Consider the following 15,486-nt stretch of genomic DNA (forward strand, 5'->3'; position numbering starts at 1 on the left):
ATGCAGCGGGTGACTACTCTGTATACACATCTATGAAAGACTTTCATTTATGCACCGCAACAAGCAGAAGACCCTCTTACCTGCAGGTTTGCACATGCTGGTGAATCATTGTGGGTGGGTATTTCATTGTTGGTGGTCTCAGAACCTGTGTTTTTAAGTCTGGAAGCTGTTGTAGTTGTGGCTGTAGTGGTCTGTACTGGTAAGATTGGCTGCCACACATTCACATCAGTACCATTGCCAAAGGCCTGAATTGCATTTTCTGTAAAAATAAATTACATGGAATTTTCTATCTCTAAACAAATGGCAGAAAGCAAAACTGACTTTTTAATGATTATTATTACTTTTCCATTGAAAATGTGTATTTACAGAAACTCAATTTTTATGATGAAAAGTATGTCTTAATTTTCAACATATCAGAAACATGAACTGAGAGTTTGGGGTCACATAATTACCTGGTGCAGTCTCTTCTTTGTCATGTTCCCAGTAATTCTTGACAGAAGGTCTAGGACTTACTGTAATCATATTTGTTACCATCCAAAAGCCTCAAAAATTTACTTTCAAGATTTAAAATACGGTTTGAATGTTATGTCCTAATTCAGACAGGTGACGTTACATAGCAAACTAAAAGCAGGGAGCAGGAAAAATATTAATTTATTTCTACAGCTTGGTGTGGTAAAACTAATACACCTATAACTATAAAATGGTTTAAGACAATCTTTTCCTTACATTTTTCAATCAAAATCTGCATAATTAGGTGAGGGAAGCATGCTTAAACTAAAACTTTAGAATATAAAAGTTAAAAAGCTTATCATAGTTTCATGGGATTAAAAAGTGTGTTTATGGCAAGAGTAAATTAGTTGGGGCTTTTTATAAACAAATAGAAAAACAGTTTTTAATCAGGTCTTTGGGGATTCAGCATGGATTTAGGGATTTCTTATTTCATATTCTTTGTACAAGAAATCAAAAGATTTCACTGGGGACTAATATGTGGAAGTTATTAATAAGTCTTCTCAGTGGTATTCCTTGCCTTATAAAATAATTTACATTTAATTCTCATCTGAAAAAGATGCATTTTATTCTGATATTAGTTCTTAGAACTCCAACATGCAAAAAGAAGAATTTCTAAAAGGCACCACAACCAGCTGGGTTGATGAAGACTAATTGGGAAGAGTGGAATGATTTTTTCTTGGTTTTACTTGAATAAGTCAATATATAAAGCAATGTTTTCCTATGATTTCTTAAACTGAGTAACTCTTTGTTTCCATTATTGCAAGAAGAATCACAGATATACATGCAATCTTTCCAGTTTTCTAAGTAGAGGTGGTCTTTACAATTAGTCATCTTTAATTATTTCATAGAATCATACTCCATGATCCTTATGGGTCCCTTCTAACTTGAGATAGTCTATGATTCTATGATAGAACCATAGGATGGTTTGGATTGGAAGGACCTTTAAATGTTATCTAGCCCAACCCCCCTGCAGTGAGCAGGGACATCTTCAACTAGAGCAGGTTGCTCAGAGCCCCGTCCAACCTGACCTGGAATGGTTTCAGGGATGAGGCATCTACCACCTCTCTGGGCAACCTGGGCCAGTGCTTCACCATCCTCATTGTGAAAAATTTCTTCCTTATCTCTAGTCGAAATCTACCTTCTTTTAGTTTAAAACCGTTACCATTACCCTATTGTAACAGGACCTGCTAAAAAGTCTGTCCTCATCTTTCTCACAAGCCCCCTTTAAGTCCTGAAAAGCTGCAATAAGGTCTCCCCGGAGCCTTCTCTTCTCCAGGCTGAACAAACCCAACACTCTCAGCCTGTCCTCATAGCAGAGGTGTTCCATCCCTCCTCATATTTTTGTAATATTTAAAACATATGAATTGTATTTTAAGCATGTATTCTATTTATATAATTTTCCTATGTATTTCAAATACATTTCAAAAAACATAATGACTCTAAGGAGGTGCTTCAAGTTTCTAACTGCTCTAATAAAGGTCCTTTCAATAATTTTTATTAATTAACTCACTGCTTTATGCTTTTCCTTCCACCTGCCAATTCTTTTTACTGCAGTATAAAGCAGGTGTGAGCAAATCCTTTGAACAGATATAGATACACTGTAGATATACTGAATCCCACTAAGTTCAGTAGGAATTCTAGAGTATGTAAATGAATGTCAGGACATTCACTTTCAGAGTAGCTAAAATAAAGTCTTAAGATGGATTTCAGAATTTAAGATTGGCCAAATCCTAACTGGAGAGGCAGCAATTAGGACCACTGTAATATTACCAATAAACTTGCATCTTCCAATAAAGAGGATAAAAGTACAAACAAGGTAATACACAGCCCTAAATTTTAGGGTGGAATACATCTTATTTGGGGCCTATTAATTTGGATTTTTAGCTTTCTTGAGATTGGGCCAATTTCACAGTTCTGATATAAACCCATATTCTGCAGGACAATGCTGAGATAAAGAAACACTTTATCTAATGCATGTGAAAAGAAAACAATGCAATGTTTGTCTTTACTGGGACTACCTATTAAAAGAGACTGGAATTTTCACACCCACCTTTTGAAATCAAAACTTCCACTCTAGTTTCAACACAACATCTGTTGCAAAAGGCTCTTCAGCTCTAGAGTGGAATTTCTAGGCAGGTGCGCACGGAGATGCAAGAAAGACCAGGATTTCAAGTGTGTATGCGGGACACGGTAAACTCGGCTTCATATCCCAGCTCCACGTCAAGCGCAGTATGAGAGTCACCCCAGCTCTCCTGCTGTCTGAGTCCCCTAGCCCTCAGGATACATTCTCAGCCATTCCACTTTGCAGAAGTAACAAAATGGGGTTTTGAACAAACGTTTAAGCTAGGTTTTCCACATCTTCCATAAATGCCCCAAATCACTGGTTTATTTTCCAGTTTGAAGGGGAAGTATACTTCAGCAAAACAGACTGGCAAGAAATTCCTAGTTTCACCCCACTGCAGAAAAATGAATCTTTTTTTTTTGTCTAAAAAAAGTGGGAGGGATTTTAATTTCATCCAATAAACAAATGACATTTTCTTCAGGCGTTTTAAGGCTCATTAATGACAATAACAATAAAAAAAAAATTGGAACTTCTCCCATGCTCTGTAAGAGAAAAAACTTTTTATTAAACCAGAAACATCTCTAATTTCTTCATGAAGAAGACATCTCTTACAGCTAGGATGACTATAATTTGTCTCACAGTAACCTCTAATGTCTTTGATTTGTCTTCATTAATGCTTTTATACTGATAGCAAAAGAAAGGACAAGGGATCGTTCTGTCTTTATGTTCTAAAAGGACCCTGTAACATTCCAGCAATTAATACATTCACAAATGAATAAAATCTGATGTATTACAGTATATATAAATGGCAGCCTCATTAGGTTTGAAGATGGCCTGATGCTATATTGTTAACTTTTACCCAATCATAGTGTGAATTGTTTTCTGGGGTTTTTTGTTAAACTATCTTGAGTAATCAATTCATTCTTCCAAAGCTTAATAAATAATGTATCAAATAGCAACTCAAGTCACTCACTTTTTGTACACAACATGTCTTCACAACACACTGCCTGCTGAGAAACTACTAACAGAGATTTTCAGACCGCTATGCTAAAATACAGACATTAGCATTACTCAAGTATATAGGGCTGGATGGGACATTCTGGATCACTGAGTTCATTCACTATTTTTGAAAAAAATTCTTTTCATAAGCTGATGAAATATGACTTTTAAAACTGGTAAGAATTTTTTACCCACAAACTCCTGCTGGAAACCTATTTCTTAACTTTAGTCTGATGGTTAAAAATTTTCCAATTTTGAGCCTAAATATCTATGGCAAATATCTCCCTTTTTGATCTTGTGCCAACATTGTCCTCTACGTTAAGTAATCCTTTTCCCTCCCTGGGCTTGCCCCTCTAATGCAATTTCAGAGGACAATCATGTATCCTTTCAACTTCTGTTCTGCTAGGCTAGGGAAGCCAAGCTCTTTTGGTCTTCTCATTTATCTGAAATTAAAACTCTGATGCACACTCCACATCATCCAATTATGTTGCTCCAGGCAGACAGGAAATTTGAAAAGAGAACCTGCCAAAATCGACTCCACTGATCCATTCTGAAATTTATAACAGTCCCTAATTTGGAGGCGAGTTTGACTGAAAAAAAAATCAATAATTTATCAAAATCTTGAAAATAGGTATCATCCAGACCTGTGTTAAACCAGGCATCTGAGATCAAGTAGCCTAAAAAAACTGACACTTGGCTATAAATTGCAAACACAATCCAATTTATACTTACCTATAGCAATGCTTCATATGTCTTTTTTTATATAAAGTTCTTAAATTACACAGAAGCAACTCAGGTGTTGCAATTTTTTGGTACAGATGCTGCCTGACTGTTAGGGTCCACACATGTATATATATGATGTAAATATATTTCTATACAACACAACTCTGTTTGAATTTTTTTCCAAGAGTTTCTCGTGTTTGCAATCTTGGCCATAAACCATAGTATCAGGCATAATTGCTTGTTTGTTTAATTCTTACACCTACGGCAGAACCATGCTTACAAAGTGCAAAGAGATGGCCTTGATGTATCATAACATACTTAAACAGTAAAGCAATTCCAGAAAATATGTTAAAACACGTTTTAATGATATCTAATTTTATACTCACTAAGGCATGTATTGTCCTGGAAGAAATTCAGAAATTTCAGGCATTCATCTATGTCATTACCGCTGTTGCTGCAGTCACACCATGGGGCAACGCTGAGACTATTCGAGTCTATGTAGTTTGGTGTCATCACTGTGCCTATTACAATACAACGAGTGAAGTACAGTACTGTGAGCAACCTTTGTACTGAAATATTCTTTCCATACTAAGAAGATAGCAAAAAGCACTTAGCAAGTCATGTATTCAGAGCTGGATTCACAATGCAGACCCACAACAGGGCTCTAACTTCCAGACTTAACAATTCCTGTCTCTCTTTTCCTTTTAACACCCAGCCCTGTGCCATACTTTGCACCCTCAGTTCTTTGAATGTAACCACTTTAAGGACTGTAACATGACTCACACATTGAAGACCCATTCCTTTCCTCCAAAAAGGTTTATATTACGTTCCCACGGAGAGCTGCATCAGCAGAACTGACAGGTAGAAACCATGGCACAGGGGAGGGATGGACTGGGAGATGGTGGGAACCTCTTAAAAGGGCTTTGCTGCCAAATCAAACATATGTGGACCTGCACCCTTAGAGTTGCACGCTAAAAATCCAATTTTTCTTTCTCGCTTATGTTTTTTCTCATTTTTGTTCTAACTGTAAAGAAATGGCTGAAACTAGACAACCAGACCTGAGTTTCCTCCTTGGGTCTGCAGCCAATCTAGAAAAATAGTTCTGAAACACTGAGCAAGGAGAATGCTGAGAGGAGCCCTAATACGTCTTGGAGAAGCGTTGACTCCAGGGTGCTTGTTAGGAACCTGCCAACAGAGCAGGTTATGGCAATGAACAAAGCAAAGTCATAACGAGCATGCATAAAACTGTACAGTAGATACTTTGCAGGTAATAAATTACTGTTAATCTCGCTGTGTCACTATTTTTTCAGTAGAGAGACTGTTTCCTAAACATTTGTCAACAACTTGCAACCACAGGATCATTCTAACTCTATTACAAATTCTTGGGTAAATATTGTCACAGTTATAACTCAGGGCTACCAAGAATGAAATGAAACCAAAAAATATATTTTGCGTCCTAAAAGATATACAGCAACTGTTCATCACTCATCTGGATGAGGCAACTGTTATATGACCAGCAATTTTTCAAAACAGTAGTCTCACTGAAGGCATCACCCCAGCAGGTCAGAGATTTCAAACTTCCCTAAGGATTGAGAAATTTGAACCTTTATTTTATTTCTCTGACCAAACAGGAAAAATTAAATAAAAAAGGGCAGGTATTCCAGACTTGTACTGATGACAGCTGTTTCGGCAGACACGTTCCTCACTTGGTAATCTACAGTTCTAAGACAGGCTATACATCATGAGGAAATGTGATCACATCTCCTCAAAACTGACATCAAAGTAGTCATTAAAAAGACGGAATAGATGGAGGATAATGTCCTGGTTTCAGCTGGGATAGAGTTAATTTTCTTCCTGATAGCTGGCATAGTGCTGTGTTTTGGATTTGTATGCGAATAATGCTGAGAACACGCTGATGTTTTAGTTGTTGCTGAGTAGTTGCAGTGCTTGTACTCAGTCAAGGACCTTCCAGCTCCCGTGCTCTGCCAGCGGGGAGGGACACACGGAGCTGGGAGGGGGCACGGCCGGGACCGCTGGCCCAGCCTGGCCAGAGGGATGTTCCCCCCCAGATAACGGCTCGCTCGGTACATAAACTGGAGTTGGCCGGGGGCGGGAATCTCTGCTCCGGGTGGTAAGCAAATTGTTGCATTGTGCATCACTTGTATTTGCATATTGCATCATCATCATCATCATCATTATTATTATTATTATTATTATTATTATTATTATTATTATTATTATTATTATTATTCCTAGGTGGGGGTGAGACCAGCGAGTGGCTGTGTGGTGCTTAGTTGCTGGCTGGGCCTAAACCATGACAGAGAAATATTAGAGACCCAAAGTGTACACTAGCAGAGAAAATTTGGTGCATAGGTCCAGGATCCCAGAGTCTGTAATACCACACAGGAAAGGGCTATCAAACACCAAGCTAAAAAAAGCAACATTAGAAATAACACAAATCACAGAATGACGTCAAATAGCCTTTCAGTCGCCAAGCGGTGCTGGGAACTGAACAAATCAACATGCAAACTGCTTCATACATGACATGGGAAACAAAGGAGCAGAGACATTAGGGGCTGACCTGAGGAAGGCAGTAATGTATGTGAGAATGAATGCAGTCCGACTGCCAAAGTCACAAAAAGCATCTTTTGTCTTGTTTTGGGATGTTCTTAAATTAGAATGCAATCCCATACCTTTATCTACTTCCAACTTTTAACAGATAGTTGCAGTAATAATTGCTCAAATTCTACGTGAGCTTAGCACATGAGTAAATAGCACAGTTCAAAATCTATTAAATGGAGGTAGAGAATTTAGTAAAGTAGGCAAATATCATTTGCACCACTAATGAAAACTTGACAGTAGATAAATAAGAGGAGGAATGATGTTAAATTAAAATAAAACAAATTAAAATATCTGTCCATTATTTGTTTGATGGTTCAGTACACTATTTCAACCATGTGACATGATCTGAAAAGAAGTGAGAGAAATCAAAAATCAAGAGGATTTTGCAAATGGAAAAAAACAGTAGGCTTAAAAAAAAAAAGGCTAAGTAGCAAACGCTTAGTGAAGGGTTAAAAAAACAGAACGGTATTGAGGAAATTAAAAAGATCACTGAGGTAAGACTTTCTTATCATAAAGAGGTAATAAGTTAATTAAAATAGGTCTAGACAGGGGCTAAAAGTGTAACAGACACCAAGCTACAATTAGAGTTGATGAATACAAGAAAGATGGGACAAGGAATGTGTATACACAGCACAGAAACTTCACATCCAGCAAAAACAGAGTGGCTGAAAGAGCAGCTAGTAGAAAATCAGCCTGTCATTTAAACCTGGGGGCAGATGTGAACCCAAGCGGATTATATGCTTGGTTTCCTGGGGTGGATTTTCTTTTTTCCCTGCAACGTGTGTGCCTTCCCCTCCTTCCCCCCTGCTAGCTGGCATCTTGGAAATTCTGCTGAAGGACACTAGCTGATCAGAGAAACCATGGTAATTGGCAGTAATATAGGACATGCTTGGTTTTCTGTGTTCTCTCTATCAAATAGTTCTGCAATAGTCTCAGTAGTAGGCAGTCAGGTCTCCATATTTTAGACAAAAGCAGAGTTGACCTAAACACAGCCAAGAGGTTGCTCAAATGAGGGTCAATTAAGAACGAGAAGGACGGTGAGTCCAGGAGGAGGGGCATGTGACTGAAGTTCCTTTGGCCAAGTGCAACTCCAGTTTATTCACATAAACTCTCATGAAATTCCTGAGAATTCCAGGGAAATTAGATGAATTTTACAGAAAACAAGCGAAAATGTGTCAGAAAGTGAATGCTAAAGCAGATCTTGAAGTCAGCAGTTAGAGCAATACCTAACTGATGTGGGAGTGCAGACAGGTCCAGATGGCTTAACTAGGCTGTAACCAAAGCACTGAATTTCAAACATGGCTCTCTCCAATCTTATTCTACATTTAATAATTTTTATATTTTTTCCTTTAATTTTTAAAAAATATTAATTTATCTGTACTACTATAACAAGGATCAGGGTCACGTTGGACGGGGCTCTGATCAACCTGATCTAGTTAAAGATGTCCCTGCTCATTGCAGGGGTGGTTGGACAGATGACCTTTAAAGGTCCCTTCCAACCCAAACTATTCAATGATTCTACGATTCTAAGGAGCCTAAAGCAATGAATTAAGATTTTCAAAATTCCTGTAAAATATACATAACTTTAAAATTATATATGTAATACCCTGATGCAAACCTTAAAGAACCCTGTATAGACTGTTCTCCATTTAACTGTTAAAGCACCTGATAAAAAACCTGCTTGACTCTATTCCCACTTAAGTCATTTATTTCAGGTGGGATTCCACTAATTTCAGTGAAGTTAACTCTGATTTACATCACTGTATGCGACAGCAGAATCACATCCACTGCACCTTCCACAGAGAATCCTCAATTTCCTGATGAAGCTCCATGGAGGAACAATTTTTGCTACATTTAATGAAATGGCTAAATGAAATGATATTTTATCTTAATGAACAATATTTTATCTTAATTAAAACACCTGGAGATCCTGAAGTTCTGATGAATGAATGGATCTGTAACAGCCTCTTACCCACAGTCTATCTATCTCTTCTTCCTGGGTTTTATATATGCTAAGCAGACATTTGAAAGATTGTACCTCTGATTTCTATCTCAGCATCTTACAAATTTGATGGTCTTCACATAATTTAACTCCACTTTTATATCAGCTTGATATCAGAAGCAGGAATGTACTGCTTCAGCACATAAAAGTTTTGGTTTACCAGAATTACTACCAAGAAGTAAAAACCCTTGTAACACTAGTCAATACCCGTCTTTCAACACGTGTCCAGGGGCTAGCAGGAAGGAAGAAAAATGTTTTTTTTTTTCCCTTTGAAAATTAGATCTCCTTTTGATTTCAAGTCCTTAGGGATCCATTCCACATTTCTCATGTGTGACACTGTTTTGCAGCACGGTCACCCATAGTAACACAAAAAACAACTGACTATGGGAACTGGGTCATCCTTGGGGTTAAATTGAAGAATGGACCCAACAAAACTGCCAGCAAAATTCACTAGGTCCAGCAAGAACAACTTGGCAGCTCTCACCCAGGAATATCTATTAGTAACAGTTACTCTTCGCCAGCAGCTAGACTTGTTAATCTGAATGGCTAGATCAGATTTCAAGGCTATTCAATTCTTTGTTTTAGAGTCAAATGACATTCTGTCATAACTGTTCATATATTACACCCTTTGCATACTGTCTTCATCTCTTAACTTGTAGAAGCATATCCTTTGAAACCATCACATCACATTTTACCAGTTGCCACATGGACTTACCTCACTTGTTAGCTGCTAGAGTAATAAGAATGATAACAATAAGCCAGCGAATATAGCTTTCAATAATTTTTCAGCAAAACCAACCTATTTTAGTAATATTTTATTTTGGATATTCTCTCCAGCAACACTTATTTAACAGCAGGATATGCTTCAGGGCCTCAGCTGGGACCTTCACACCCAACAGAAAGGGATATTACTGCAACGCAGCAGGTGTAGGCTGTAAGCTTAAAAACGTCTTATCTGGTGGCCTTTAAAATTTGTTTGTTTCAGAGTTTTGACGTTCACTTATTCCTTATTTCCCAACCATTATCCCACAAGTTCACCCTCCTGAGACGATCCCTCTCTTTCAGGAATCAAATACTGTGTGTGGTACATGGAATCTGGCTTGTAAAAAGGCATCCTCATGCCTGTTGACAGTCAGGAAGGTGGCAGCAAACAAAACTAATTAAGTTGGGGAGCAAAGAGGGTTTCAGAAGATAAATTTGGTCTCGGTTCTTATTCATTGACAAGCATCTCAGAAAACATTTAGAGTGGACAGAAGGACATCATCAAAAGAATAGCAGCTGGAAATGAAACAAGGTTGGGTTGGTCTATTGTTTCATTCCTAAAATGTCCGGCAAACTTTCCTTAAAGACCAAGAGGTGTTTACAGAACCTTGTGATAACAGCTGCAAAATCAACCAAGCTGCAGTTTCTCTTGTTCTTTTTAACTTCCTACTTCATGGCCTTGTCCAAATTCAACCACCTTAATAAGCTTTACTTTGTAAGCTTGATTTTCTTTCAAATTCAAGCACCTTTCTCTCATTTTTTATCCTTTATTTCCTTTCAATGTACAAATTTACCCCAGGAATCTCTGTAAGGTAAAACAGGGCCAATACACTTAGGTGCAGAATTTTGCCTAGTATCATATCGTACAGTATTATACTCCACGGTTTTTATTTCATGTGGGCCTTCAAAATATAGTTTGGATGTTTTTCTTAGACCGAGCAAGCCCCCACCCTTCCCTGCCTTCTTACCAATAAGCCCCGAGTAAGCGAGAAGGCAGTCAGCATAGTTCTCCTTCAGACAGCTACTAACAGACCGTGACTCAGGCTGGCAGTTTGTGAAGAAATCTGCAAGGCGAGATCTGCAACATGAAGAAAAATGCGTATCTTTAAAAATCAAGCCTGCAGGCACTCTTTGCTTTTACACTCTTTTTATTTTTGGACAAGGCTTAATATTATTTAACTTATATATTGGACACATTTCAGCTGATGAGAGTCTCTTTCTAAAAGCATCTCTTTCCAGAACCCATTTTTGAAGTCAGAACAAAAAAGTGTAAGAAAACAGTAAAAAGAGACAGAACAACAGGAAAAGGCCTGCCCTTTACTAAAAGAAATGCTCTGCATTTTCATGCCAAAAAGACTACAAAGAGCAACTTTATCATATAGGCAGTCACTTTGCCTGGATGGGAACTCTAACGGGAACCTGTTTATGCTACAGATTCACAACACAGTTTCTGCTGCTTTACTGATTACACAAAACTGTATGTTTGTGCTCACAGAGTCCCCTTACTACATGACTCGAGGCAGGACCTGCTTTGGTACTGCCCTGAGTTTCCAGGGAATAGGCTTACCCCTACTCTGGACTGCAGAACCAGCTGGCTGAACTGGGGCAGCAGGCAGGTCCAGATGGCACGGTCTCCATAGCCCCCCAGAGCCATGGTACTGAGGATCTATTTATTCTCGTAAAAAGTGCATTTACCCGAAGCCTACAGTATTGAGCCCAAGGCTGAGACAGGAATGTGTGCTTGCATCAAGTTCTGCTGCTGAATGGCCATATTATCTTCACTTACCTCAGTTACTGCATGTCCAAGAGGGAGAGAGCACTGCTTACTTATAGAAAGTGCTTCAACACTAGGATTGAAGCTGTACTGCAACTAGCAGACTACTACTACTTTGGAAAACAAAAAAAAATGGACTAGCAGCCAGGAACTCTTCTGGGTATTTGCGCTTTAAAGGCCACATAATGCTCCCATTCAGGTCTGCAAAATTTGAGAGGTATCACTGAGGTGGGTCAAGGTCCCACATCCTACAGCCGTGCTCCTGCCCATCTTGGCCTGCTCTGCTCAGCTCCACTCACGGCTTCGCTTAGGCTTGTAAACTTGGAGCAGTGGCTTTTGTTTATTTATAAAGTGTCATTTAGACCTTTATCTCCACGAACAAAATTATTTAACCTCCCTACTTCAATCTTCTCTTCTGTGAAAAAGGGATGAAAATGTTCTTTTCCATATAACAATTCACAGCAGTGTTTCAGGATCAGGTGCTTAATCTTTGCAAAGCCTCCTCAAAATCAGAATAGTATAATCTATGCATTTGCAGCACTGCTCTAGCACTGTATAGATTTGCAACATAAATATTCTTTTTTAGTTTTGCAATAAAAACACAAAAGTTAGCAGAAACAAGTGATTTACTTTATTTGTTTACGTGCTCCAGAGACTAATTATCTTTGTTTGCTTTATTGTTTTACCTGTCTTGGAATGGGATTGCATCTACATCATTAATTGGCCTGAAAGTAGTGATGGGCAAACTTCAAAAGGTTCACAGGCTTAGTTAGAGAAAGCATCCTATAAATAGACTGTGTGCAAACTGTACCTGAATTTATCTGAGCTATTCTCATGACCTCTTTTCGGTTCCACCCTTCGCTAACTGTACTGACACCAGCAAATCCATGGCTGCCTTTAAACCAGAGTCAACTGCAAGCTTTTCACTTCCTCCCTTGCCTTATTTAACCATTTAACCTCGTGAGGGACATTTGTATCCAATTGCTTTTAATACTTTAAAAAGTCAAGCTCTCTACCAACCCTTCAAGAGACCCTATATGTATACATAATCTCTAAATTTCCACAAAATCCCTACTTTGCTGGTGTACTACCAGAGGACAGGCTGAGAGGAAATGGATTCCAAAGTATGGGAAGAGATAAATAGTAGTACCATGAAGAAAATCTGGGCAAGGAAACCCTATGTCACTGCAGTGATTCCGCTCTCAGTCAATAAGATAGTCGCTTGGATACAGCATTCTGAGCATCTGGGAACAAAGGCAGTTGACAGTTTCTGCGGTTTTTACAAATTCTACTAGTACCTGGATGAAGTCTGTTTTAGGACAGAAGAGAGCTTTTTACATCTATCTAGTATGAAAAACCTGTGCCATGGTAGAAGGAGCAAGCCTGTTCCATTTGAAGTATTTTTGTGTTTCTGAAACAAAGTAGCTCCTTAGATTTAAATTTCATTATTTATTTATGTGACCACAAATAAATCTTTTTGAGCTGCAATTATACAATCAGCATCTTGAAAATCCTGAAAACATTTCTTGCAACCATTTCATCATTCTCAAATGTCCAGTTCTCCCTTAGATTATTAGGTGCATTGGTCCAGAGATCATTTAATACATTCCCCTTCTCTAAATGTTTTTAAGGACTGATAACTATGGAATAATACCAGTCATTTACTACCCAGTCTGCTTAAAGAATTTATTTATTGTAAACCCTAAAGGAGGCTAAAAATTGCTCCGCTGATCCCTCTTGCATACAGATTGATTTCTATTCTGAAGAATTTTTGTGGTCATAAAAGGTAATGAACTGACAATGTTGCACATTTAAGTTTTCATAAGCCAAATATAGTTCAGATACCTCTGGTCCAAGCATTACTGGACATCATCATACACCTCCTCCCTAGTGAGCCATCCAAACTTCATACTAGCAAAGTTCTCACTCTCTCCTGAGCTGCTAACTACACCTGATATTTATGTGGATTCATTTCCACTGGAGATTAAGTCAAGGCCAGCAAATAAAAACAGAGACAGACCTCCATCTGCCATAAAATAACTCCACCATTTTCAGTGAAGAGCTAGCCCCAAACATTTCCAGTAGACTGGCACTGATGAAAGTGTGTTCATCAGCAATGCCAAAAGAGTGGGACTGTTCTTTATCTAGGGAGACACAGATTAGCCTAATTAGGAACCGTAGAATCGCTTATCATAAAGAATTGCACATTATATTAAGAACTATTTGGGTAAAAGAGACAATCCATTTTGGGATGCTGAAAAAGAGCAATCAGGCAATAGCGGTCCTATAAAAGATATGCATACTGTGTTAACTTAGTGTTCCTTCAGCAGGAAGCAACTTGTGGGTAGTAGCTTGCGGGTAAGTGTCCAACCCATGACCAAGCAGTTTGGTAATCTCAAGAACAAACAGAGCTTGCGACACATGTGCCTTCAAGTATGCACCATTTTCCATGTGCAATGTACATACACGTAGCTATTTGCTAGGTGGTTGGATAGAGAGACAGGCAGTTTTATATTGTACATAACAGGTAGGAGGACCAAATTTTAAAGGAACTATTACTTTCTTTTGCTGTTGAAGAATCACAAATCCTCTCTGTGCACAGCAGCATTAATGATTTCTTCTCTTCCTTTGCATAAAGAAAGGAACTGAAGAACCACACAGAAATCTTCTTCCTTGAAAGAAAAAAAATTCCTCTCTTTGTAGGGAAAAAACCTGACAAATTAAATGAGTCCTATCTTAGCCCTGTAAAATCTCCGCAAAGTAAACTGCAGACCTTCTGGAAAGCTTACTTTAAATAATTTGTATACCATTAATTGAAAAAATATGAATAATCCTAATGTCAAATTCAAAGAAAATCTGCTCAAACAACAAAGAGTCTTTTTCTAAGAGGAGAAAAAAATCCTGGACCTGCTATTCTCTAATGCTTTGTATTAGCACCAGTAAAACCATTTGTTACAGTTAAAAATACAAAGAAAACAATGTTAATTTGTTTTCCTTATGATAGTGGTTCTTCAAATACTCAGCAGGATATATCAAAAGTTCCAAATTTTGCTTACAAATAAGCTTTGTTAATAGCAGTATTGTGTTTAATCTGCATACAATTTTTGAGGCAATTTAATTGTATATTAGCACAGGCTGTTGCGTAGGCAACATTGATCAGATTTTCGCTATTTTTTATTCTCAAGGTTTTGTAAAAGTTCTTTGATGTTCTGAAATTATCTTTGATATTTTATCAGTCCTCCCTCTTTAAAGTTGGTCAACTCAGCTTCCGTACTGGTACAATATTTAAAAGTATGATATAAATGATGAAGTTGCAGAAAATTTCTAAAACTGCATGTTTAGTTTGGACCTGGTATGAATCATGGCCTACCAGAAAGCAGCTCTGCGAACCAGACAGGAGTCCTCCCCAAGAAGTACCCCTGCCGCTGGGCAGGCAGGTGTTGATTTGTCTCACTACCCGTTTTCTCTCCGTCTGTATGCATCTTGAATTGCTGGTACCCGGGGGCTGAGCCGGGAGAGAGAGAAATCTTCTCTCTCAGCCTTGCCTTTGCGCTGGTGACCTTCAGACCAAGACAGAATCTGGGTCTCCCGCTGACTGGGCGCATGTACGCTGTGACATCCAAGCGAGTGGCTACAACTCACTGCCCTGGAAGCCAACGCAGGGACGGCTGCCGTCCACCGCGCTCACCTCGGTGATGTTCGGTGAAGTCTAGACGTGCTCACTGCCACCTCTCTTTACATTGCTGCTTGTGTTTAGGTACCTATTTATGGCTCAACAGCAGTAATATAGGGAGTACGTAAACGCCCAAGCTGAGTGACTGGGGTGACTACACTAATTAGTCAAAGCTGCTCTAGTGTCTAGACACCATTTGGCAGACGTAGTATAGTCACGTAAGGGAAATGCTGCATCAATATTCAAAACAGCAAAGAAGTATAAATCTGACACCAAAAAAAATTCAAACTAAGTCAATGAATATGTGTCATAGAGATAAATGACACCATTATAGGAAAAAAAAAACCCCAAACCAAAAA

The 15,486-nt window shown here is 38.5% G+C and overlaps 1 protein-coding gene across 1 annotated transcript in view; it reads right to left on the reverse strand.

Moving 5' to 3' along the window:
- The window catches only part of GFRA1 (GDNF family receptor alpha 1), a 147,747-nt gene that overhangs the window by 26,462 nt on the left and 105,799 nt on the right, over nucleotides 1-15,486 (reverse strand). Inside the window, exons 5-7 of the mRNA XM_082002537.1 lie at nucleotides 10,649-10,758; nucleotides 4,681-4,815; nucleotides 81-259 (exon numbers count right to left, since the gene is read on the reverse strand). Of these exons, the coding sequence (XP_081858663.1) occupies nucleotides 81-259; nucleotides 4,681-4,815; nucleotides 10,649-10,758 (424 nt within the window). The remainder of the gene's footprint in view (nucleotides 1-80; nucleotides 260-4,680; nucleotides 4,816-10,648; nucleotides 10,759-15,486) is intronic.

The sequence above is a fragment of the Phaethon aethereus genome (assembly GCF_964289735.1).
Source record: "Phaethon aethereus genome assembly, chromosome: 7".
NCBI lineage: Eukaryota > Metazoa > Chordata > Aves > Phaethontiformes > Phaethontidae > Phaethon > Phaethon aethereus.